The 23,108-nt window shown below is 42.8% G+C and overlaps 1 protein-coding gene across 1 annotated transcript in view; it reads left to right on the plus strand.

The window, feature by feature from the left end:
* Positions 1 to 23,108, plus strand: part of PLEKHG7 (pleckstrin homology and RhoGEF domain containing G7) — a 77,408-nt gene that overhangs the window by 10,272 nt on the left and 44,028 nt on the right. Inside the window, 4 exon segments of the mRNA XM_049094250.1 lie at positions 6,202 to 6,310; positions 6,368 to 7,105; positions 20,393 to 20,424; positions 20,426 to 20,514. Of these exon segments, the coding sequence (XP_048950207.1) occupies positions 6,202 to 6,310; positions 6,368 to 7,105; positions 20,393 to 20,424; positions 20,426 to 20,514 (968 nt within the window).

Consider the following 23,108-nt stretch of genomic DNA (forward strand, 5'->3'; position numbering starts at 1 on the left):
TGATCAAATAAGCCAGGCAGGAGGCAAAAGCATGCAAAAAGCTGCCCCCTCTGCAGTGTTGGAGAGAATCTTCATGGGCACAACTGAGCCGGAAAGGACCACCTTTGCTTTCAAGGCAATAGCTTCGAGGGTCCTGAAGGAGAGATAGATCTAAGGCCTGCCCATCCTGCAGAATGCCCCTTCCCCATCCCAAATTCCTCCCTGCTGCTCTTCTCCTTAGAGGTTGTGCTATTCCCACCCCCCACCCCCACCCCCAACGGTAATGACTTTGTGACCTTTCTGTAGACTCTTAATTTTCTTATAGAAATTACAACCAGAGGTTGGAAATTTGGGGATGGGGATCAAATATTCCATTATCATATCCCCCCTGGGGAGAGAGAGTTTTACAATCACGCATGCGTGAGGAGACTAGTAGATAAAGCACGACCTTCATTCCATAAACCAAAAGCTAAAAATGCTCTATTCATTTTTCTTTCTTCCTAAAATGAAACACATCATTTCTGGCCTTGACAAGAGCTCAGACTATTTCATACTGGCTTTTGATATCACATTTTTGGTTTGGTGGCAGTGGTGGATGGTAATGGTTGTAACAGAAGGAGGTCAGGTCATTTTCCAAAGTTCTAAGTAAATGATGTCCCAATAAGGCCAAAGTGGGAAGATTAAAGACTAACAGTAAGGTTATCATAAGGCCAAGTTATGTAAGTTAGACTCAGTTTTCCCTAAGGTAACATTTCTCAAATCTCTAACAAATGTAAGAATCCCCCAGGAGAGCATGCTAAACATGCTAAAACACAGACTTCCAGCCCCACCCCAGTGTTTCCAGTTCAAGAGGTGGGGGAAGAGAGGAATTTGCCTTTCTTTTCTCTTTTTTTTTTTTTTTTAATTTAATTTGCAACATATAGTATAACATTCAGGGCTCTCAGTTATCCCATCCCTCCACTCACTTCCCCTTTGACAACTCTCAGTTTGTTTCCCAGATTTAAGAGTCTCTCATGGTTTATCTTCTTCTCTAATTTTCCTCCATTCCCACCTTCCCTTACAGTTCCATGACCTGTTTCTTATATTCCACATATGAGTGAAACCATATGATAATTGTCTTTCTCTGACTGACTTATTTCACTCAGCATAATACCCTCTAGTTCCATCTACTTCAATGTAAGTGGTAGGTATTCATCCTTTCTGATGGCTGAGGAATATTCTAGTGTGGATAGATGATAGATAGATAGATAGATAGATAGATAGATAGATAGATAGATAGATAATATCTTCTTTATCCACTCATCTATCAAAGGACATCTTGGCTCCTTCCACAGTTTGGCTATCATGGAACATTGGGGTGCAGGTGCCCCTTGGTTTCACTACATCTGTATCTTTGGGGGTAAATACCTAGTAGTGCAATTGCTGGGTCATAGGGTAGTTCTAGTTCTAGATTTTTGAGGAACCTCCACACTGTTTTCCAGAGTGACTGCACCAGCTTGCATTCCACTATCAGTGTAAGAGGATTCCCCTTTATCTGCATCCTCATCAACATTTGTTGTTTCCTGTCTTAATTTTAGTCATTCTCACTGGGGTAAAGTGGCATCTCATTGTGGTTTTGATTTCTATTTCCCTGATGACAAGTGATGTGTAGTATTATTTCATGTGCCCGCTGGCCATGTGTATGTCTTCTTTGGAGAAATGTCTGTTCATGTCTTCTGCCCGTTTCGTGGCTAGATTGTTTTTTGCCAATGACATATCAGATAAAAAGCTAATATTCAAGATCTATAAAGAACTTATCAAACTAAACATCCCCCCAAAAAATTCAGAGGATTTGCCTTTCAAACAAGTTCCTAAGTGATGCTGATGCTACTGATCCAGGGACCTCACTCTGAGAACAACTGATCTACAGAAACCTCCACAAAAGTATCTGTAAAGAGTCTAAGCAATTTAAACTTATGTAAATTAGATGATTAGAGTTTGTTTGAATTTGTTTTTATAAAGATCCTGCAGAAATATGTCTTAGTATTGCATACATTCTTAGGTACTGTTCAAATGAGAATGCTGGTAGCTACAAATGTTTTTCCATTCCCACTTTAATTATTTGAAAATTAATGCACACAAATTTGTTCCCAAGTATAATGATCATTTCCTCTATTATTCAATGCTTATCAAAACAGCCCATTCATTAAACAGATCCACATAAACTACTTTAAGATGTGAGCAAAGTCAGGTTGAAAGGACTAATTCTCACAACTTTGAACAGCACAGAACTGTATCACAGAGTAATTGCTGATTATTATTGAACACCTGAAGGTAAGTAAAAAGCTACATTTGCATCATTTCCAAATTGGATCATCCATTGTTCAACAAAAACAAATCATTTTTCTTAGGCAGTCTTAGATTCCAAACTTTCTTCCTTTTAGGCTTTTTCAGAAACAACTAGAAAAGTCTCTAAGGAGGGGAGAGGCCAATTCCTTGTTTCAACTGGCCTCAAATTCCCCTGTACTTGGCTGGGAAAGTCCACTGTTAACAAGTGTGGAACCTTCCAAACCTTAGCCTGGCAGCTCACTCTGGATCTGCTGACTCCCTCCCTGGTCAGGACCCACCTGGATAATGCAGACCACCCCCCTGGTCTTAAAGGCAACATTCTGGGGCTGGCTGTGTTTCCCTCTCACACTTTCCACTTGCTTTAGATCCTGTTGCTACCAGCTTCTCTTGGTTCTGTCTTGCTGGCCTCTCCAGGTCTGAGAAGCATGGTGAAACATTAATATGTGTGATTTTAATTTCGAAGACGCTGAGATTGCTTTCCCAACAGTAAGTGGTGCTTGCTCAGGAGGTCAAAGGCTGGTAAATCTTTTTAAGGATCATTTACTGAGTTTGTCTCTTAAAGAACACAAAGGAGAAGTTTGTCCTACCTTTTCTGTTAACTTTTGATTCCTTACGAGCTCCATGGGAGTAATCTAAAGTCTAGGGAGGGCTGCCCCAGAACCTGGGTGTTATCCACTTAATGCCTGCAACTACCCAGCGAGTGAGAGAGAAACTCTGATGCCCTTCCATAAATGCAGCCTAGCAGCTGCCAGAAAACAATAACTTATCCTAAGTCACAGGCTAGCTGGTGGTGAGGTGGGGACAGCCAACAGGTAGGTTACTCCCAAGGCTATGCTCTCTCTTCTCCTCAAACTGTCTCCCAGAGACCTGCTGTATTTAAAGTGTCTCTGGTTCTGTGGTGAGTCATGCCAGCAGTTACTACTGCTTTTGTTCCAGTATTTGAAACACTGGCCAATCAATAATATTAATGACCCTTAAGTCATATCAGACATCAGGACTTCTACCAGCCACTAGGACTGGAAAGGAAGTCAACACAGTGCCCTAACTCCTCAAAGCAGGAGAAAGAAATCACAAGAACCAGGAGAAACCCAAGTAGTAAGGATTCTGATAGAACTTTTCTCCAAGTATCTATGGAATCATACCAAATTGCTTTAATAGAGTTGTTGCCTAAAACTTGGACTTGGTTATCAAGGAGAAAAAAAATTAAATTTCCTGGACGTGTATGTGTGTGAAAGTACCTGCAACTCTATTCCTCAACTCAGCCCTTTGTCTCTTGGGAGAATGAGGAACTGGCCCCTCCAATGCAGGACCTAATAAAAGACCTTATATCTCTGTTTTCATCAAAGGTCAGAATGGGCCTCTTCATTGTCCTCCAACAAAGCTGGTGTCAGCCTTTAAAGAAGCAGCCAGAAATTATCAATCTAAAACCAAAATCAGTTCAGGCCCACCTTAACTAAAATGTAAGTTTCTTAGCTCTTCTCTTGCCTCCAAAATCAGGATACATCATGCATTTTTGTTCTACATGTGAAGTTTTGTAGCCACTCAGCTCAAAATATTAAAGCTACCCAATATTAAGAATTGTCTAGGGGGATCCCTGGGTGGCGCAGCGGTTTGGCGCCTGCCTTTGGCCCAGGGCACGATCCTGGAGACCCGGGATCGAATCCCACGTCGGGCTCCCGGTGCATGGAGCCTGCTTCTCCCTCTGCCTGTGTCTCTGCCTCTCTCTCTCTCTCTCTCTCTCTCTGTGACTATCATAAATAAAAATTTAAAAAAAAGAATTGTCTATTGCTTTTGTTAGTAAGAGTTGAATTGATTTTAATTCATATCTGAGTAGCTCCTTGAACAACTCTCCAGTCTAAAATCTGGTATCTGTTAGTTTCATTTGATCTTAAACCAGATGAGAACCTGGGAGCAAATATAAGAGAATACGGGGTCACAGTATTGTCATGACCATGTCATAACATTGGACTCCTACTCCTTATTGGTGAGAGTAAACCTAAAAGCCTATGAATCCTGTCTATATGGGGTTCCTGGACTTCTATGCCTGAAGCATTCTGGAAGAAACAAAGGTGAGAGTGGCTGCCATAGGCAAGTATCCCAACTATGATGAGAAATAATGAATAAGAATTTGGGAATACATCAGTGGGAGGCCATTTAATGTGGGGTAAATAATCATATGCTGTAAAAATCTGTAACAGTTATTGTATTCTCCATAAAACTGCAGTAAACATAGTAAAAATCATTGCATGTCAACTAGTACAGTGAGTGATAATCAACATAAGGAGGCCAGGTCATCAAGAAAAGGCTTACTGCTGGGCAGTATTCTCTGTTATCAGGTTGAGAAAGTAAATAATACACTGCAGAAATAGGTCTCCTGAAGTGTTGTCAGCACAATTAAAATCATATAGCACTAAAGGAGAAATTATTAGCGATCCTTAAAATTTGGCAACCCGAATGTGTTCATTCCCAAAGCATTTCAGATTGCTGAGTCTTGCTCTAGAATTACAGACTGGCTAAAACTATTACTGGGGATCTCAGAATATGAGGTCAACTGCTGATGTTTGTTTCTGTAAACAAGCCAAACACAGTCTGAAACCATTTTCCACATTGCCCACGGCAAGGGAAGATGGTTATTACAACTAATCCACATCCCCACACCAGGTCTGTAAATAATTAAGGGTTAACGCTTATGGTAGCAGGATGAGTAAGGATCAATGCTATTCTACACACAACTACTTTCTTCATACGGGAAACTACAAAATCATGGAGTCACCATAAGTCACTGCCATGTGGCCACAGATCAAGTTGTCAAATGGTAGAATCAGCTTACCTTGAGCATGAAAAGAGCTTAATGTAATTCTGCATTGGTGAATCCTAGAAAACACTTCTAATCATGAGAAGTGGGGCATGTGGATGACACTGGATTTTTCTTTTCAAATTTGCAAGTTATTTTTCCAAAACACGAGGATGGATAAAATCTAGAATGCCTTTTGCAAAATACTTAGTAGCAGTATCTCTGAAAACATGTCTCATTCTGTAATTTAAACCTTGAGGGAAGGGGCTTTGTTCTTCTTCTTTTTATATCCTTATATCGCTGGAATACACCAAAGTACTACAGGAAGGAAGGAAGGAAGGAAGGAAGGAAGGAAGGAAGGAAGGAAGGAAGGAAGGGAGGGAGGAAGAAGAAAGAAAGAGAGAGAGAGAGAGAGAGAGAGAGAGAAAGAAAGAGAGAAAGAAAGAAAGAAAAGAAAGAAAGAAAGAAAGAAAGAAAGAAAGAAAGAAAGAAAGAAAGAAAGGAAAGAAAAGAAAGAAAGAAAGAAAATATTAATATATATTTGTCTTAAAATGGAATAATCAAAAAGGGATGAGCTTTGTGCCTTCCAAAAAGTATTGTAGGTCACTAAGGGTTTTTGTTTGTTTGTTTGTTTGTTTTATAAAGATTTATTTATTTGAGAGAGAAAGAGCACACATGAGCAGCAGGAGGGGCAGAGGGAGAGGGAGAGAGAGAATCCCAAGCAGACTCCCCAAGGAGCCCAATCTGGGGCTCAATCCCACGACCCTGAGATCATGACCTGAGCTGAAACCAAGATTTGGATGCTTAACCAACTGAGCTACCCAAGCGCCCCATTACTAAGGTTTTTAAAACACGTTTTGTTTCAACCTGGAAGGTATAATAAGTAAATAGTAAACAAACTTCAACATGCAAACTATTCGGCTGGGAAGGCTGAAATCACTTATGTTAATTATTCTCAAAACATAAAGGACACTAATGACAACCTATCTCCTGTACAAATTAGAGGTTTTCATGTGAAATTTCAGATGCCTTTTTTTTTTTCTTCACACTGGTCTCCCTCATTTGCAACAGACTGCACACTCTGCTCTTCCTCACTAAAGATACAACAACCTGCCTGTAACTATCCTCTGGGAAAGGACAAAGACATACCAGAGGAAAAACAGCACTTGGATTCAGAAAGTGAACAACCCCAGCATGGTCCAGAGAAGAGTAAGTCCAACAATGTCCCCTGGAAGCATCCAGTAATGGGGCCTTTTCTCTACACAGGGAAGATGGAGCCATCTGGCCCAGAGGTACAGACCTAAGGTTGTCCCCCTGAGAAGTCTGTCAAAGCAACACTGTGAGAACCAGAGGAACCTTCTCCACTTTGACCAACAAGCCCCGGGCTGCATCTTTACCTCTCCCACTTTGGAGAGATTAAGGGCAATGGCCTTGGGACTTCACACTTGCTGTCTCAGCAAAAGACCTTGGATATGCCCACCAGGAAGGAGCCTAGAAGCAAAGGAGCCTGTAGACTATCTATGTTACCTCTCCAAGAGTCCACCTGGAAGCCCAAAGAATTCTTCACACTCCCTATTGCGTTTGAGACTCCAATCAAGATGGCCTCTGACCCCAAAAGGGCCCTCAACACAACGGACTGATTTGAACCCCTTCTTGAGCTTCAAGCCCATCACTGAGCAGGCTCTTTTCCAGGCCTCTCTTCCAGAGAAAGGAGGCCACTGACCACCCAGCCCTGCCACGCAGCTCCCCCCCACCCCACCCCAGTCCTCAGGGAACACAGCTCCGAGCCTCCTGTGCTCATTCTGTGTACCACAGAGCAAGATACATCTCTGGGTTCCCATATTACCCCTCAGGCCAGGGCATCCTATGATGGGAGATGGCACAGGAAGTCACTGCCGAGGGGATACATACTTTTCAGGACACATTGGCTCCCAAGTAAAAGGGTACAGTAGTTTGCAGAAGAAGGAGAATGGAAGCCTAGCTCACTTTCTTCTTCTAGAGAAGGTCAGGTTAGCGACGGTCTGTCAGGCACTGGGTAGCAAAGGTGGCCGTCGTGCAAATCCATGCCATTTGAAGACAACCTGGTTTAAAGGCAGAGAAAGAACAAATTGTTCAAATTTCTAATCTTCTCCCCCTCCCCACCAAAAAAGAAAATATCTAAAGCATTTTAGCTAGGATGCTTAATTGTTCTCCTTTCCAGATGTCTGCTTTGGAATTTTGGGTGGACTTGAGCAAAACTAACCCGTGTGTTTTTAAAATTTATTTCTAGGAGAAGAATTGTATCCATGCACGTGTGTATGTCTTTATTTGCTCTGGTGCCATGAAAACTGCTCACTGTTTGCTTTTCCATCTCTGTTTCTGTCCTGACATAGCAGACCTGATGGCATATTAATCAAGGCACTTTGTTTTACAGCCCTCAAGTCACTTAACATTTATGGCTCAGAAAGTCTTAATTTCAAGAGTCTCCTTGAAGAGCACAGCGCTTTGCTGTGGCTTTTTGGGGCAAAGTATGACAGCCACATGCAGTCATGGTTTTCATTTTGAATTGCCAATGACTTGGCCCTGTGGCTTAATTAACATCCACTTAGTAATTGGTTTTGTTAGGTCAAGAAAATATAAAGGCCAGAAACATTCAACAGAGTTTCAAAGAGAACTTCAGAGGACAAGGATAAAAAGAACAAGACGTGCTGTTTCAATCTAGGCCAACCTTTCAAAAGGCCTCTCCTGACACCCAGGCCTTTAGTTAGGAAGCAGGTAGAGTGTGTCACTTCAGAAACCAGCCCTGACACTTGATGGGATGAGTGAGCACTGGGTATTATACTACAGGTTGGCAAACTGAATTTAAATAAAAAAGGAAAAACAGAACAGAGAAGAAAAAAAAAAGAAAGAAAAAAGAAAAGAGAAAAGAAAAGAAAAGAAAAAAAGAAAAAAGAAAAAAGAAGAGGAGAGGAGAGGAGAAGAGAGAAGAGAAGAGGAGAGGAGAGGAGAGGAGAGGAGAGGAGAGGAGAGGAGAGGAGAGGAGAGGAGAGGAGAGGAGAGGAGAGGAGGAGAGGAGAAGAGAGAGAAGAAGAGAAGAGAAGAGAAGAGAAGAGAAGAGAAGAGAAGAGAAGAGAAGAGAAGAGAAGAGAAGAGAAGAGAAAAAAGAAACAAAATGAAACGAAACGAAACCAGCCTGAATTTTCAGCATGGTCCTCAGTTTATAGCAGTGGATTCACCGTCCCTCCCAGGGATGAAGATCCTCTGTGGCAGCAAGGAAAAGATCCATGCTCAATTTCATCCACCCTACTCGCAAGATGGGTAGGAAAGCCCTAATTTCATTTGGAAAATCACAGAGAAAAATCTCAGGAAGTAGCCATTGTTTTATTACCAGACCTCAATCCTCAAGCACAAGTTTGCTGTTCAAGTAGGAAGAATGAGACCCATCTACGTAGTCTTTGTGGACTTTAACCCCCATTGACCTCAACGTGAAAACAAAGGCTGAGGACATTTACCAAGCCGCAGGAAAATGCAGATTATTATGGTAGTGTATCAGTTAGCTGTCGCTACTTGACAAACTACCCCAAACCTCAGTGGCTTAAAACAACAACCAGCTATTGTTTCATATATGTGTGTCTACTGGGTGTGAGTTGATGGAGGCTGGTCTCAGCTGGATAGTTCCACTCAGCATGTTCCTTAACTTTTTCATGGAAACAAAGGGCTACCCTAGGCATGTTCTTATTATGATGAAGGAAGAGGTTCATGAGGACAAGGAAGCCAGGAAGGCCTCTTGCAATACTGGGGTCAGTACTGCACCTAATTCTATTGGCCAAAGCAAATCATATGACTGAACCCAGGGACAGGAAGTTATGTGTCACCAACAGGGGGAGAGCACAGAAGTGTTACTTGGCAAAGGGTACGGATACCAAAGTTGATGAAGAATGGAATCATTAATACAAATCTACACGTGCAGACCGGAGTAAAGCTCAAAAATGATACCTAATTCAGACGTGTCAGAAAAAGGGAAAAAGAGAGTAACCTCAGAGGAAGATGGGGATGTTGTTTAGAGTCAATGGTGCAAAAATCTAACAGGATACTCAAGGTATTTTGTTCCTTAGCCTGAGAGCAGTTTGAAACCACTGAATGGATGGATATGATCAGATGGATACAGGATGGGCATGACATTTAGGTGAGAGCGGACTCCAGCAGAACAATTAGAACGGCCAGATACGAGAAGTTAGTAGGTTAGGCTCTGGTGAACACACTGGAGTTAGAAAAAGTATTCAGCTGAGGAGGTATTTAGGAGATAGAATCACCTAGACTTTGTGAATAGTAGACCGTTAGGGGTGAGAGGAAGGAAGGTGTCGAAAATGACTGACCTCCAAGCTTCTGGGTGGCTTCACTGGGTAGCACATAGTTCTGTTCACTGATTTGGTGACTTTGTGTGGGAGGGTGAGGGAGGGAAGGAAGGGTAGGTGGGGTCTAGGTCTCGACTTCAAGTTTGGGCATGTTGAATATGAGGACCTATGGATCATCAGAACGGAGATTTTGAGGGTGTAGTTGATGAGAGAAGCCATCAGGGATGGGGATACATACCTGAGAGTTTTTAATAAGGCGACGCTTTCTAGAGCAGGTGAAGTCTGTGTCCGGCTCTGATTATAGGATGGAGTTAGCAGACATACAGCTTAAGTGATGGGATGCGTCAGGCCATTCTGCAGAAGATGGCATGCAGGTAATTGTTTCTGACCGGCAGGATCTTTGCACGACTATAACAGAACTAGTCTTGGTAAATTCAAAGGCACAACTTGGTCCAAGGGCTTGAGGCTTTAAAAACACTCTGTGCAGTCCAGTATCATAATCACATATTACCAAATAGTAGAACGTTACCAAAAACAGGGAGTTAGACGGGAGGTAACCTGGACATCTTGGGTGTCCAGGGATGACCCTGAATTAGTCAATATTGTTTCTCCAGGACGTTCTGCAATACTTGGCGTGTGACAAGCAATGTTTGTGAATGAATACATGAAGGCCTGAGTAACTATAATCTGTGAATTAGCATGTTTGATAAACATTTATATATTATCACTAAAATGCAGCAGTTTTTCATCAGTCATAGACTACTCACTCTATACTTTTTTAATTCATGAATTTTTGGTAACCAGCTAAGCATCTGTGGCACAACGATCCTGTCTACCTGCATTTTTTTTTTTAGTTTCAGAGGTAGAATTTAGTGATTCATCAGTTGCAAATAACACCCAGTGTTCATCACATCATAACATCAAGTGCCCTCCTTAATGACTATGACCCCCTCCCAGCAACCCTCAGTCTGTTTCCTAGAGTTCAGCATCTGTTACAGTTTGCCTCCCTCTCTGTCTTCATCTCACCTTATTTTCCCCTGCCTTCCCCTATGTTCATCTGCCTTGTTTCTTAAATTCCACATATGAGTGAGATCATGTGGTATTTGTCTTTCTCTGACTGACTTACCTCACTTAGCATAATACCCTCTAGTTCCAACCACATCGTTGGTTGGAGCTGGCCAATGAGGCCCTGTGGACATCCATCTGCTTTTGTAAGTAGTTTCGTTGGAAAGCAGCCACAACCCTTTCATTTGAATACTGGCCTTGGGGGCTCTGACATCACTGAGGTAGAGCTGCAACACGGTCACTACAGACCGTAGGACCCACAAAGCTTCAAATATTAACTAGCTGGGGCAGCCCGGGTGGCTCAGCGGTTTAGCACCGCCTTCAGCCCAGGGCGTGATCCTGGAGTCCCGGGACCGAGTCCCACGTCGGGCTCCCTGCATGGAGCCTGCTTCTCCCTCTGCCTGTGTCTCTGCCTCTCTCTCTCTCTCTTTCTCTCTCTTTCTTTCTGTGTGTGTCTCTCTCATGAATGAATAAATAAAAAACTTTAAAAGAAAAAAAAATATTAACTAGCTGGTAGTAGACAGAAAAAGTTTGCTGACCCCCTAGTATATCAGAGAAGTGCTTGCCTCTGTGCCTACCGATCAGTCACAGTAAACCTTTTCTGCCTTGTAGAATAGACTCAAGTCCTTTTGCAAAAATACTGATTCTTCTTTTATTGTGGTGTTTTAACACATGGCCTGACAGTGGGGCAGGTTCCTGTAAGTGAGGAGGGCCCAATCTATGACACCCAGTTCTGAAATCAGCTCAGTGTTACGACCTTGATTCCAAGGTTCTCCTTGTGTTTTTCTTACTGTCATTCCCTCTCTCCCTCTGTAATATTCCTCTGAACTCACACTCACTCCAAATTTCTCCTATCACCAAAAAATGCCTTCTGGAAAAAAAAAGAATTTGTATAGTTCTTTCTTACTGAAGTGAGAAGGACTTAAGGCTTAAGAAATATCTGTGCTCATCTTTCTAAGTAAAACAGAGTATTTTTCCCTTTTAGCTTTCCCCACACCTTATACCAAACACTACTGCATTTCTTTTAAATTCCTCTGCTTCCAGAGTCAAGACTTTCCTGAGGGCAGGGACCACTTAAATACCTTTAAAACTCTAGAACCCATTACACAGCAAGAGTCTATCTCCAACAGTATTTATTAAAGGAAAAGATGGGTGGAGGAAGGGAGAAGGGCAGGCTGGCAGGCTGTTTGGCTTACAGTGCCATTATCAATCCCTGATTTATTTGCATTTTGACAGAAAACTGACTTGGAACCAAACAATGAAGCCGCGTTGGTGGGACTGCAAGCGTCAGGAAGCAAGCGGGGGAGATCTCGTGGGTAGGGAGACCTTTCCGGCACCCCCTTAAAATCTATAACAAAAAAACTCTGTTTCACTTCATTTTTTCAGTCTGCCCTGAAGCTGAAAAGGGACATGTACATCCCACGTCTAGGAAAACAAAGGCTAACTTCCTTCAAAATGTAGGAAGAAAGCTAAATATATTCAAATGGTGTAACATCATGAAAACCAAATGAGAGGTATTTTGAAAGTCACTTTAGAAGAAGAAAGAAGACAAAAACATTGAATGCCAGGAAGACATCCCCCCCATCCCGCACCCTCCCCCCAGCCAGATCTGAAGTGGTACAGCATAGTGTTAAGACCTATTGGAATCACACTTGCGGACATTCTCTCTCTTCCTCAGAACTCACACTCACTCCAAATTTCTCCTATCACCAAAATAAGCCTCCTGGAAAACAAAAACAAACAAACAAAAAATCTTTATAGTTCTTTCTTACTGAGGTGTGAAGAATTTAGGCTTGAACCTTACCTGTCTCTACTTCTCTCTGGCAACGTGGTCTCAGGTGCGGATCTCAACAGCTCTAAACCTCCAAGTCTTCATCTGTTGAAATGACGATGCAAATAGTACCATCTAATAGGCTTTTGATATGATCAAGAGAACAACTCAAATATTAGCTTTTTTTTTTTTTTTTTAAAGAAAGGATGTACTCATTCATTCATTCATTAAGCACTTCCTGTATTCGAGTCACCAACTTATCCTTTCTAAGCTATTCTGATTCCAGGGTGGGATGACCCATGCTTGCAGTTCATCTGAGGTGTCTGGACATCAGATTCAATATGATATTATATCCTCCACAGACTTTTATTTATTTAAAACCTGTTACACACCCAGCACTGTCTCTAAACCCTGGGTGACACCGGAGAGGGAGAACACTCCGTCCAGGCTCTTGTAGAGCTTGAGAACTTGTTAAGAAGGTATTAACTAGAGACTAATAAGTAACATATTGGTTGCTGAGTTTTTATTTATTTATTTATTTTTAGCTTTTTGGAAACATTTCACACTCCACAGCATCATATTTTACTGTATCACTTTCTTTTTTCTCCCAATGTTCTTGAGACATAATTGACGTAGAACGTGGTAGAAGTTTAAGGTGTATAATGAATATTGCAAAATGATCGCTGCAATAAATTTAGTTAACATCTATCACCCCTCATAGTTATAACTCTTTTCCCCTCTCATAGGATAGACAGCAGGCTGTTAATTCATCAAAAGAGGAGACTGTGGTCTCAGGGAGACGGGGCTGGACATGGCTGGAAGGTCGAGGATGGCCGGGCAGCTACCCTACACAGCAAGACCCGTGTGTGCTTCTTCCATTGACCTCAGCTCCTCTAGAGTGGAAGCTCCATGGAAGCAGGGCTCTTCTCTGTTTTGTTCACTTCCTATATTCCTAATGCCTAGAACACAGCCTGGCACATAGTAGATGTTCAATAAAAGTTGAAGCACAAAAGAAATCAATTGGTCACTTAGTGAGGTTAGGACAAGCCTGGTAGGGGAAAGTATATGGTCCCCCTTCATTTTGTGTATTTTCTCCTCCAGCTACTTACTTGTCTCCCTCCGCCTCCTTTTAACCCTCCCATTTTCCCAATCGGATCTATGTTTGTCTCTTAAATGTGCTCTGGGTGGGTAGGGATTTGCACAAGTATCATTTGATCCCCCTGGGCAGTATTTTGATTCTCATCCAGCAAAGACAGTAGCCTAAAAAGATGATGAGAGTAGGAGCGACGAGTACCAGCAGCGGCCCTGGGACCCAGAATCCATGTGTATTTGGTGACTGTCACTGACTAAGTCCTGGATGTCACAGCGTCGGGTATGCCCCACAGTGACGAGACTCCATAAGCTGCCTCTGTTCTGTGTTGAAACCGACTTGTCGGGGATGAGTGATGCAAACTCATCAACAAACTTGCTGTTTGTTCACTTACATTCATGAAGGGGCCACTAGGTAGCAGGCCCTGGGCCCTGACCTACAGGTTCCCCATCCTTGCTGCCTTCTCTGGATTCTAGAAAATGGGACATTTGGTAGAAAGTGGAACTAAAGATTACAGTCGCACATGCAAAGGAAAGTTCCCAATAATCTTTTGAGACTCCTAATGGCAAAATATGTCCCAGATTTCACCGAGAGGGCGACAGTTCCGTAACTGGAAAGTTTGCCATTTCTCTGTTGATTATTTTAAAAGGAGATTTTTTTTAAGACTGTTGCTGATTCTTAGTTTGCTCTTCTTATATAATCAACCCATAGTTGCGAGCAAGCATTCCAAATTACACTGTATCGCCTGCATAGACTAAAACACTGTGGTTCTTAAAATAGAATCCCTACCTTTTCTAGTCTCACAACTGCTGGAAAGCCACCTGCTGAAAAAGGTATATTTACCATGAATTTGACTGTCAGGCAAGGACTATCACATCTGAAAAATGAGGCCTCATGAGCTTGCCTGACAGGAAACCACCGGGCATCATTCATAGCAGGGCGAAGACTTAGATAATGCCTTACCCAAATTATTGTACTGTCAATAAGATTTTGACTCCTTTGAGACACACATGTCACTGTAGGACAGTTGCTAACCCCCAGAATCTCTAGCATTTTTCATTATTTTCCTTTAAAATGTACATCCAGGGATTAAAAGCCTTGGTTTAAGCCCACTGGAAAAAAAAATGCAAATGATGCATTAGTCATATTTCTAAAGGAGGAGCTTTAATTATTCATCTTCAAACATTTCTGCCAAGATAAAGGTCACCGTATAATTACTGCTCCCACCCACTGGCCACTGGCAGGGAAATTGATAGCAATGCTCCTAAATTCTTGATTCATAGATCACCAAAGACAGAAAGGGTCTCACCTGCAGTTGTCTTCCACATAAGGAAATTGAGTCCCAGGGAAGTGACATGCCAAGATGAAATGTAATAAAGGTCAGAGTTGGGAATCGGGGTCGTAAGTGGAGCGCCCCTGCCACTCACTTGTACTGCCCCCTTTATTAGTTTCCTATGGCTGCTGTAATAAATGGCCACCAACCAGGTGGCTTAACACACAGAGATTTACACTCTCATAGTTCTAGAGGCCCGAAATCCAAAATCGAGGAACTATCAGAGCTGTACTAATTCCAAAGTTTCTAGGCGAGGACCTTCCCTTGTTTCCTCAAGGTCTTCCTTCACTGTGGCTGCATTTAATCTCTGCCTCTGTCCTCAAACAACCTTCTCTACTCTCTGTGCCTCTTCCTGAGGTGTCGATGGATTTGGGGCACACCCAGATAAGCCAGAATAATGTCATCTCAAGCTCTTTCACTTACTGACATCTGCAAAAAGACTTACCCAAATAAGATCCTATGCACAGGTTCTAGGGAATAGGACATGAACCTATCTTTCTAGGAGCTTCCATTCAACCCACTCCACTTCCTCTTCTACCCAAAGCAGTCACCGTCATTATATCAATCTTAAAAAAACAAGCAAACTTAGTGCTCCCACATGGTCTGTAGTATCTTTTCTCCCTATTTATGTCTTATTAGAGACAGACTTGCATACTCGAACTTGCAATTCTGTCTCTGTCACTCAGCAGCCATGCAACCTTAAGTCGGTTGTTTATATAGCCTTCTCGTTGCTGCGGTTTTCTTGGCTCTGTAATGACAGCAGTGATTTCCACTTTATGGGATGTTTGTGAAAATCTGTGTGATAATGCATGTTAAAGTATTCTGGTGGTAAGTGCCAGCTGATTTTAAATGATAAAATATTTACCAAGACCCATCTATCCCTTACCACGTGTATACATTTGAGGTCCATGGGGGAGACACGTTTCCACCAGCCAAAAATTTTTCTGGCACCAACATGGAAGAGCAAGCTCATTGTTGAGTGTTGACACACGGGTGTGTGGCCTTCTCAGCAGTGGGGGGAGAATTCTCTGGATTCTCTACATTGTTGCTGTCCCAGGCCACACCACGGACATTTGGACCTTCAGCGAGGACAGAATAAGGAGACATTCTGGTACCGGGGAGGAGACAAGGTTATTCCAACAACTATGGGACTACTCTCTTCAAATATGACTGCCTGGAGCAACGCAACTCAGGGTTAGTGTGGTTGTGTTTGGGTTTAGGAATGGGGATGGAGAGGGATGGGCAGGAGGAGGCTGGCAAGCCCAAGCGGGCTGCAGAATCTGGGTCAGGTCTTGTCCACTGAGAACCTCTCAGGTCCAGAATTTTGTTCTGAAGCAAATAGGCAAAATAGCCAAGCATCAAACCAGCAAACAAAGAAGAAAAATGCATTTATCAAGGATATTTGTTTAGTTGTGCTTTTCCAAACAAATAAAGGCAGCATTAAGTTATACTGTGTTTATACAGAGACAGTGGGTTGCCAGCCACACCCCAAACACTTTTGCATTTATAGTTAGTCCATCTCCTAGCTTAACCTCCCTCTGAGAAATATAGGTATAAGAAACTTCTCTCCCCACCCCCCACACAGGATGCCACTGCCCTTCACATGTACCATTTTGTTTAGGGAAGGGAAATAAAAAAAAGTCTGTATTACAGTAATTGCTTCCAGTAGATAATCAGTCCAGAACTAGACACAAGGATCCTGCATGCATGCCATTTTTTTTATAAGAACTAATTACATTTGGAAGAGCAGAAATAATCATTGCAACCATTTGCATTAATGTCATTAATCCAGTGATCTGAATGAGCCTGGCGACACAGACATGGGGTTCTTTCCAGAGTGCCCAGAAATCTAGTCCACTGCCAGGCACGGGAGATGCAGGGCAGGTGTTCTCTACCAATTCATGTCTCTTCATGTCACTATATGCACATGATCTTCCTTACTGCTTTCCTGGGTCTTCATATCATCAAAACTGTGATACTTGATATTTTAATTAATCCATACCTTCTTATGAACATAAAAATGTCATGTCCACAAGATTCTATTATGCCCTTCCAGGGCCTTGCCCACCTTTCTGGAATGAGAACCACTGGGTTTTTAACATGAAAGCAACAGAGCCAAAGTCAAGACTCAAACCTTGTGCCAGCCATTGTCTTCCCTCTGCTCCATACAAACAAATTGAACTCCAAAACCTGGCCTATGTGCCCCTCAAATGGATGCTTCATGTCAGGTCATAAGGGGGTAGGGAAATAAGAGGATAAGGGTAAAGGAAATGGATAGAATAATTTAACCACCTCTAACAAGGGGGGGGACTGGTACTGCATGTTGCTAGATTGTAAATGCATGTGATTATTTATGACTTAGAATGGAAAAGCACCTTCATTTGAGGACTGTCTGTATATCATTCTATAGGTCAACTTGCTTATTCCTATAAGAAGCTTATTCGAATACCAGCTCTATGTCTAGCGCTAGGCGAGCTGCTTAGGTTCTATACTATGTGAGACACAGTATGAGTCTTCAGTGAAATTATTATAGAATAGAAAGACAAGGTGGGGGTGGAAGTGGGAGGGAGAGAGAGAGAGAGAGATGGCTCTTGCTGTGTGAATCAGAGCAGACTTCCGAAGGAAGAGTGTCCAAGTTGGAATTTAGAGATGAATGGGAGTTTGCCAAGCAAAGTGAAGGTAGGCAGGCAGATGGGAACTACCTGAGCCAAGGCATGGAGAGGCAAAGTACAGAGTAGCTTTTAAAGAACAGTGAGCAACTTGCTATTATCACCAAAGGACACATTCTGTGGGAGTTCGCATCAGGAACTGACAGTGATGACTCTGGGCATGTGAGGGTTTGGTTATGGTTTTATCTACTTAGCAAATGTTTATTGAGCTCTTACTAAACAGAGGGATTTACAACAGGAGCTAGGAGCTTAGGGTAAGGGAGGAGATGAGACATAAATCTGCAAAACTACCTTGTAAAGTAAGATACTCCTCACAAGAGAGGACAACATTAAAAGGATGTTTCATTCATTTATGCGCATCAAGAACGATGGATTAAATACCAAATGAGCACCAACCACATCAAGAAGTAACACAAGTTTCTTGCACTGAAGGAGCTGGCAATCTAGTGGAGTGAACAGATACATAAATAGAACATTATATCATAGCATATTCAGTAATCAACGTAATAGCATTTATTGACCGCTTACTAAATTCCAGACACTGATCTAAGTGTTCTATTGATTAACTTTGATAATCCTCATGCAATAGGTAAATATCATTATTGTCTACATTTCACAAATGGCAATGTCAGGTGCGGAGAGGTCATTAACTTGCTTGATCACAGCTAAGATTACAATCCAGACAATTTGACTCTGCATTCTCAACCATCACTCCGGAGAACTATGGACATACGGGAAGATAAGCCAGGCTAGATGTGCCCTCGGAGGACTAGTCTTTCTGTTTCCCCAGTAACGTACCCTCTCTGAGGTCTCCAGGGAATACAAAGATAGCTTACCGAATCTCAGGAAACTACAAAATACTAACACTTACCAGATTGTGAAACATCTAGAGTTCAAGCTCAAGGGTAAACCTTTCCCCCAGAACCCAACGAGGTTAACATTTCTCATTGTATTGTTGTAATTTTTCCAGTCCCCATCCAATTCAGGCCCATCTATTGCCTTAAATCCCAACTCTCTTATTAGATGCCTGTAGGGTCTTTCTCAAGAGAAGTATAAATTTGATGGGGAAGCCACTAACATTTCTTTTCAGGGGTCCTCTTGTGGGCTCGCAGTATTTTATGTTATCTAATGGATTTTTAATAGGACAGTGAAAAGTCCTGGCTGGATTTGCATGCTGTTCATTTCTTATGTGTCAGTCTCAATATTCTCTACCCAATGAAACTGGAATATATCTCCATTCAAATTACTGTAACTTTTCCATTTCCTACCTAATTCAGCCCTCTCTATCCTCATAACCACCACAAGCATTGGGTTGGCAAATAGCAAGACGGGGAGAGTTATAAGAAGTAACACTCTAATGATCTTATTATGAAACCTCATCATAAATAGGCAGAAAAAAAAAGAAAAGTCACAAGATGTCAGAATGCCAAAATATGACCTTTTTCTTGAAAAAGGAAGTCCAGGATGGGGAGATCTGTGTGAGTTAGAATAGTATTTGCCTGTAGATGACAAAATTCAACTAGAATAACCTAAACAAGTAAAGAGTATTTCCTTTTTTTTTTCTTTTTTAGAGAAAGAGAGAGAGAGAAAGAGAACAAGGAGGTTGGGGGAGGAAAGGTAGAGGGAAAGGGAAAGAGAGAAAGAATATTAAGCAGGATCTATGCTCAGAGCCCAATGTGGAGCTCGATCTCAGGACCCTGAGATCATGACCTGAGCTGAAATCAAGAGTCAGTCACTTAACCGACTGAGCCACCCAAGTACCCTGTAAAAGGGAATTCCTCTTGTAATATAAGCAGAGCCCAGGCCAGAGCAGATGTTAGCAGCCTGACAGGCTCCTTGAGTTTTTCTGTTCTGATGCTATCTTTGCAAAACCTCTGGTATCCTTTCAGATATCAAGGTATATTCCAGACAACAAGGAGGGCAAAGACCAAAAAGGAAGAAACTAGTCCACTAGGACACCTTCAAGAAAGTGTTTCCAGAAGCCACATCCAGCAGCTCCTGTTTGAAGCTCATTGCTACATTTGAGTCACATGGCCCCTGCTAGCTGCAGTCAGAGCAAGTGAGTGTGTTAATTCCGCACCTGCATGAGTGAGTGAAGCAGGGTTTTCATAGCCAGAAAAATGGAAAGCCCACATATTGGGTCAGCAGCCAGCAGGGTCTGCAACATTACACTAAAGTTTTCCGGCGAAAATAATAACGAGAGAGAAGAGCAGAGAAAGGGCAAATCAAAGTGGGTTTTAAAATTCAAGGGAACACAGATAATTAAATAAATATCAGCCTAAATTTATTTAAGTATTTTCCCTTTTAAATTACTTACCAGATGATCCATGGCACTAATCTCACAAGATGGGTGGGAGTTAGACAGGCTTGGGGAGGGCGAAACATTGCCAGCTAAGCCACCAAAGTGTGAGCTGTTTTGTGTCGAGATTATGATCCATTCCCTGTTTCCAGAAAATAAATTGCAAAGTAAGAAATACCAGGAAAATAAAGGGTTATCTGTGTATCTTAATAACATGTTTGTCGGGTACCAGATGAAGAGCCACTGAACCATCAGCATCGGGTATCAGATGAAGAGCCATTTGAAGCCAGGAGGGACCAGGTCACACATATGTTTTGGGTAGCTCGGATTGCAAGGGATGCTGGGGGCTGCATCACAGATCCTACTCACCTCTGATCCCAGTGTGCCTCACTGGAACATAATTTACACTGCTGTGTTCAAGGACTTTCTCCTGGTATCCTTCAGGGTCATAACACTTCAGGTATGTGTGTGTTGCCATTTCCAGGTGAGCTCCCCCATTTGAGGGTTAGTCAATAGCATGAACAGTCAATAAGTTTCAAGAGGTGTTGAGGAGGGGTGTGGGTGTCCTCACAGCCCTCCTGGGCCTGGAGCTTGGCGCGGCCTGCCCATCCTTGTAAGAAAGCGGGCATTAATCAGGCTGCTAGCAGTCACTTCCCCGTGCCCAGAGGTCTACCCAAGGACCCTCTATGTGCCAGCTCTAAGATCTCACTTTCCACCTCTTGACTACCAGTTCCTCGAGTGTAGGAGGAGTTTTGTGGTACTCCCCTGGGCTGGAGGTGCTCCCTGGGGCCCTTGTGGTGTTGGAGGGAGCTGCCAATTACCTGGGCCACACACTTGTGCTACTGAATTCAGGTCCCATTCACTCAGCCTTCTTGCATTGCATGCCCGCTACGGGATAGCTATCGTAACGAGGAGGGGAGGAGATCGTCAAAATATTTAGTAACTAGTAAAACATGTGCACTAACCAGCTCGAACCAATGTCTCACCAGTTGGTACAGGCACCGGTCATGAATTACTAGAACCAACTCAATACCAGTCTTGGAATCGGGCACTACCTCACAGAGTTGGAGAACTCTCATCATTGCTGTAACATCACCCCCACCTGACTCCTGGCCTTCAGGGTGGTGGCATGTGGAGGCAGAGGTCTTGGTGACAACAGATTCCTGCTAGAGCAGATTAGAGAGAGGCAGCTCCAGGGCTAAATCTGCATCTTCACCTCACTCGTGAAAGGTAAGAATAACTGTGCTATTCTGGGTACAACCTCCATGATTCTGAGGGTGAAGTTTGAAAGCTAAAGATTATCCTTCTGGTAGTTTTTTTAAAAGACTAAAAAAAAAAAAAAAAGATTGATTGATTGATTTGAAAGAGAGAGAGAGCATGAGCAAGAGGGGCAGAGGGAGAAGGGGAGAGAGAATCTAGAGCAGACTCCCTGTTGAGCGTAGAGCCTGATGTGGGACTCCATCCCAGGATCCTGAGACGGTGACCTGAGCCTAAATCAAGAGTCAGACGCTCAGTCAACTGCACCACCCAGGCACCTTCTTCTGGTCATTTTTAAACTGGTTTTGTTTTTTTAGCAGAGCCATTTTTGCAAAACTGTCCTTGTTTGGAAATCCAATCCAGGGGGTGGAAGCTGGGGTGGGCCCCACAGTCTCACCATCCCCAGAAGCCCTGGACCCTGAGCAACCTAGCTAGGAAACCACCAAGTGCACTCCCCATTCACAAAAGGGGGAAAGTGAGACTCAGAAAGAAGTGACCCAGCCACGGTGCTAACTGGTTCAAGTCAGACAAATGGAATCTAGGCTTCTGACCACTAGCCCTGGCAGGGCTAGCAAGGCGCTTGCAGGGGCAGCTGCAGGTTCTGTGTATGGGGTCCAGAAGCCACAAGTGAATAAATCACAGCTAACATTTGTTAGCTCCTCAGTCTTCAGGGATCCCTTTCACCCCCACTGTCTCACTGATACAATAATCCAAATGAATACCTACCATCTCATAGGACGTAATAACCCAAGTGAACCAACCCAGAGGAGTTAAGTGATCTACTCAAAGACAGGCCCCTAGAAACTAGAGCTTCCTCTGAACACAGCATAACCTTGATAGAAGTTAGTTAGTACATGTTTAGAGCAAATGTCATGTTTCCCAAAGGCTGGTGGTCCCAGAGCAGGAGCTTCCGTATTAACCTGGGAAATTGTCAGGAATGCAGGTTTGAGGCCCACCCCAGACCTTTTAAATTAGAAAGTTTAGGAGTGGAGCCCCTAAAACAGCAATTGGGTTTTTTTAACAAGCCTTCCAGGTGATGCTGATGACAACTAAAGTTTGAGAACCCCCATGCTAAGGAACAAGGTCGTATTTCTATCTCCCCTACAGTCCTACAGCTGCCCTGCGTTGGAGGAGCCCTCAGGAGAGCTGGTGGGAGATGCGCCCTTCCTGTGGGACCTGGGACCTGAGCAGTAATTGGCTCTGCCTGCATGTATGTCAGGAAGGAGCCCGGGAAAGTCTGCACCAGGCCCGGTGCTTCTAAATCCTACTAAGTATTCTTTGTCACATGCCTAGCATCATGGTAAATACCACATAGTAAAAGATGCGCAACATCCTGCACCTTACCTCTCTTCATCTCCTTCTGAAGAATAGATTTTGAATAGATTCCCCAAGTCCCAAAATCATGGTGCACGCAGTGCTTCCCAAGCTTTTTTTTTTTTTTTTTTTACTTTTTTTTGCTTCCCAAGCTTTGATGTGCAAATGCATCACCTAATGATACTGTTGGAATAGAGATTCCGACTCAGCAAAAGTGAATATTTAATACAGATAATAAGATTGCGGGTTCAGTAAAGACTTTAAATCTCCTTCTGAATGCTTGCGAATCTTTCCCAAGGCCCTAAACTTATCCCCAAAGTTAGAAAAGCAGAGAGAAATTGCTAAGATCGGAGACCCCAATTATTGCAGTTCAAATTGGACATAATAATTTACCACCAGGCATTTGGGGGCTGAGCGCCGTGAAAGCTGATTTGTCCCTAAGGGAGATTCCACCTAATATCCCCTTTAAAAAGATCAATAGGGTGGTCAGAACTGGCGGGATAATCAGCTAGACAGTTGCCTTTCAGGGTTCCAGGAGGAAAAGTCCCTGGAGCACATCCTTTGTAGTAAGTGCTGCTTGGGTAATTGCTTTCATTTGATGGGAGTGCTCCGCACAATCTCCTGATGAATTTAATAGAAAGGAGATAGACCCAGAAGACATCGTGTTATATATTGAGCCACGAGACCAGTTCATCTAAACCTGAGAGACAATTCCCAGATTTTTCTGACTAGCATTACAAGTTGATGCAAACGCCATTAAAAAAAAAAAAAATCAAGAGGCCCTAATCTAATCTCTGCTTTCTGAGAATCCCCAGAAATGTGTTACTGGATAATGACTTTCTTCACAACTTAAAGAAACTCCCAAGAACTGTTCG

The sequence above is a fragment of the Canis lupus genome, chromosome 15, assembly GCF_003254725.2.
Source record: "Canis lupus dingo isolate Sandy chromosome 15, ASM325472v2, whole genome shotgun sequence".
NCBI lineage: Eukaryota > Metazoa > Chordata > Mammalia > Carnivora > Canidae > Canis > Canis lupus.